General features: G+C 29.7%; 1 protein-coding gene across 1 annotated transcript; it reads left to right on the top strand.

Annotated features, from left to right (window-relative positions):
- Positions 1-7: 7 nt before the first annotated feature.
- LOC109862586 lies at positions 8-1568 on the top strand (the record flags this gene model as incomplete). Its single annotated transcript, XM_020442660.1, has 4 exons — positions 8-132; positions 213-442; positions 574-649; positions 1030-1568. Coding segments are annotated over exons 3-4 (555 nt in total), but the record flags the coding sequence as incomplete, so codon positions are not given.
- Positions 1569-1821: the final 253 nt, after the last annotated feature.

Below are 1821 nucleotides of genomic sequence, written 5' to 3'. Positions count from 1 at the left end.
ATTTGAATATAATACATCCACCACTGCTTAGTGACGAGCAATATCGGGCAACTGTTTTTGTAATAAGAGAACATAATACTACAGAGAATTCTTCAGCTTATCAAGAATTGTACTTCAGAACGCCATCCACAGGTAGTATTAATATTGTATTTTTTATTTATTCCTATATTCTATTTTTAAAAACTTTGTATTTAAATAAAATAACTTAACAGCTCCTCCTACAATAGCAAATCTGGAAGTTATTGAGATTGATACCAATCAAGATATATTACACTTGCGATGGTTAATTCCACTCACATCTTCAAAAACACACTTTCACTATTATAACGTTGTCACTTATTGCAATCATGTCAAGTCTATTAAAGTGACAATTAATAAATTCTGCAATTTGTGGGATGATTATGTTTGCGTGAATCTTTACAAAAGATGTTTCAACATTCAGGTAAGAATAGAAACAAACCAAGTAATTGTGTTGCACTCTAAAAAGACTATATATATAATTATCAAGACATTATATATAATTATAAAAAACGTATGTTCGAATAATACACAAATTGAAATAATATATTACAGATTTTTGAGATACATAAAAATGGCACAGCTTTAAGCCAACCGTCTAGTGTTTCTCAAGAAATGTTTGCTACTACCAGTAAGTGAAATAAAATACAACCTTTAAACTAAGTTACAACCTTTTAAAACCTTAACAAAAAACAGTTTTTTAGTTTTACTTTACTTGTAAACTGTATTTCACTTTGAGATACTAAACACAAGGTCTATACATATATTACACAATTTTTCTTTTCAAACTTCTATATTTCACATTCTTGTAATACTTCTTTCATTGTCGTACGCACACGTAGTGCAACACCATTGACAAGAAACATTTTTTTGCAATCGATATTTAATTTTGCGATATTTAATTTAATGTTAAGATACCAAATAAGATAAAAAATAAACAAATATCCTGAAGTTTAAGTTTATAGAATTGAGGAACTTCGTGATGACGATTATATTCAAAATGTCTTGCAGAGCCAGAGAAACCTGCATCTGTTAGTTACACATTACACGATAACAGTATAATCACTTTACTATGGTATCATCCTTGGAAGACAAATCGTCAACTAAAATGTTTTCTCATCGACATAGAAGAAAATACTTCATATCTGAAACAGCGCATTTCTCAATCAACTGCAAAAAAGAAATATGAATATTCAGTAGAAGAATATATGCGTAATTATACCAAGCTGTTACATTTATACCCATCAACATTGTATCGTATCTATATTCGATCTATGACTATCACAAACGAGACCAGTTTGTACAATTATGTAAATGTACAGACACCGTCAACCGCAACGTTTGATGGCGATTTACACGACGTACCGGATGAATTTAATTCTACTATCTCGTTACAAGTGCCGCATATTCTTAATGATACGTATGATAGTTGTATACACATCATTGTGAAAGGACCTACTCGGTGTAAGAATTCAAAAATACCTGACAATTTACTAAACCTGGCGAATGTGAAAAAGAATGATGTCGCTTGGCAAGCTGCTGAAGTCTCGGTATGTGTATTATTTTAATACTATCTTAAAGACAGTTTTATATACATTAGAACGTGTTAAGTAAATGAATAAACAAAATAAAATATTTATTTATTTATTTACAACTGATGATATTACATATATAAGACTTAAGTAAATATATACATATAACTTTACAGCACTTAGCACATACACATTTACCTATACATATATATTTCTTTACTGTTTCTGTGTCATTACTATAGACAGATGAGATTGCTCGCAACAAGTATAC

The sequence above is a fragment of the Pseudomyrmex gracilis genome, unplaced genomic scaffold (assembly GCF_002006095.1).
Source record: "Pseudomyrmex gracilis isolate BER0280 unplaced genomic scaffold, ASM200609v1 scaffold_2025, whole genome shotgun sequence".
NCBI lineage: Eukaryota > Metazoa > Arthropoda > Insecta > Hymenoptera > Formicidae > Pseudomyrmex > Pseudomyrmex gracilis.
Note: the sequence above shows the minus strand (reverse complement) of the source record. Positions and strands in the feature narration are given on the sequence as shown.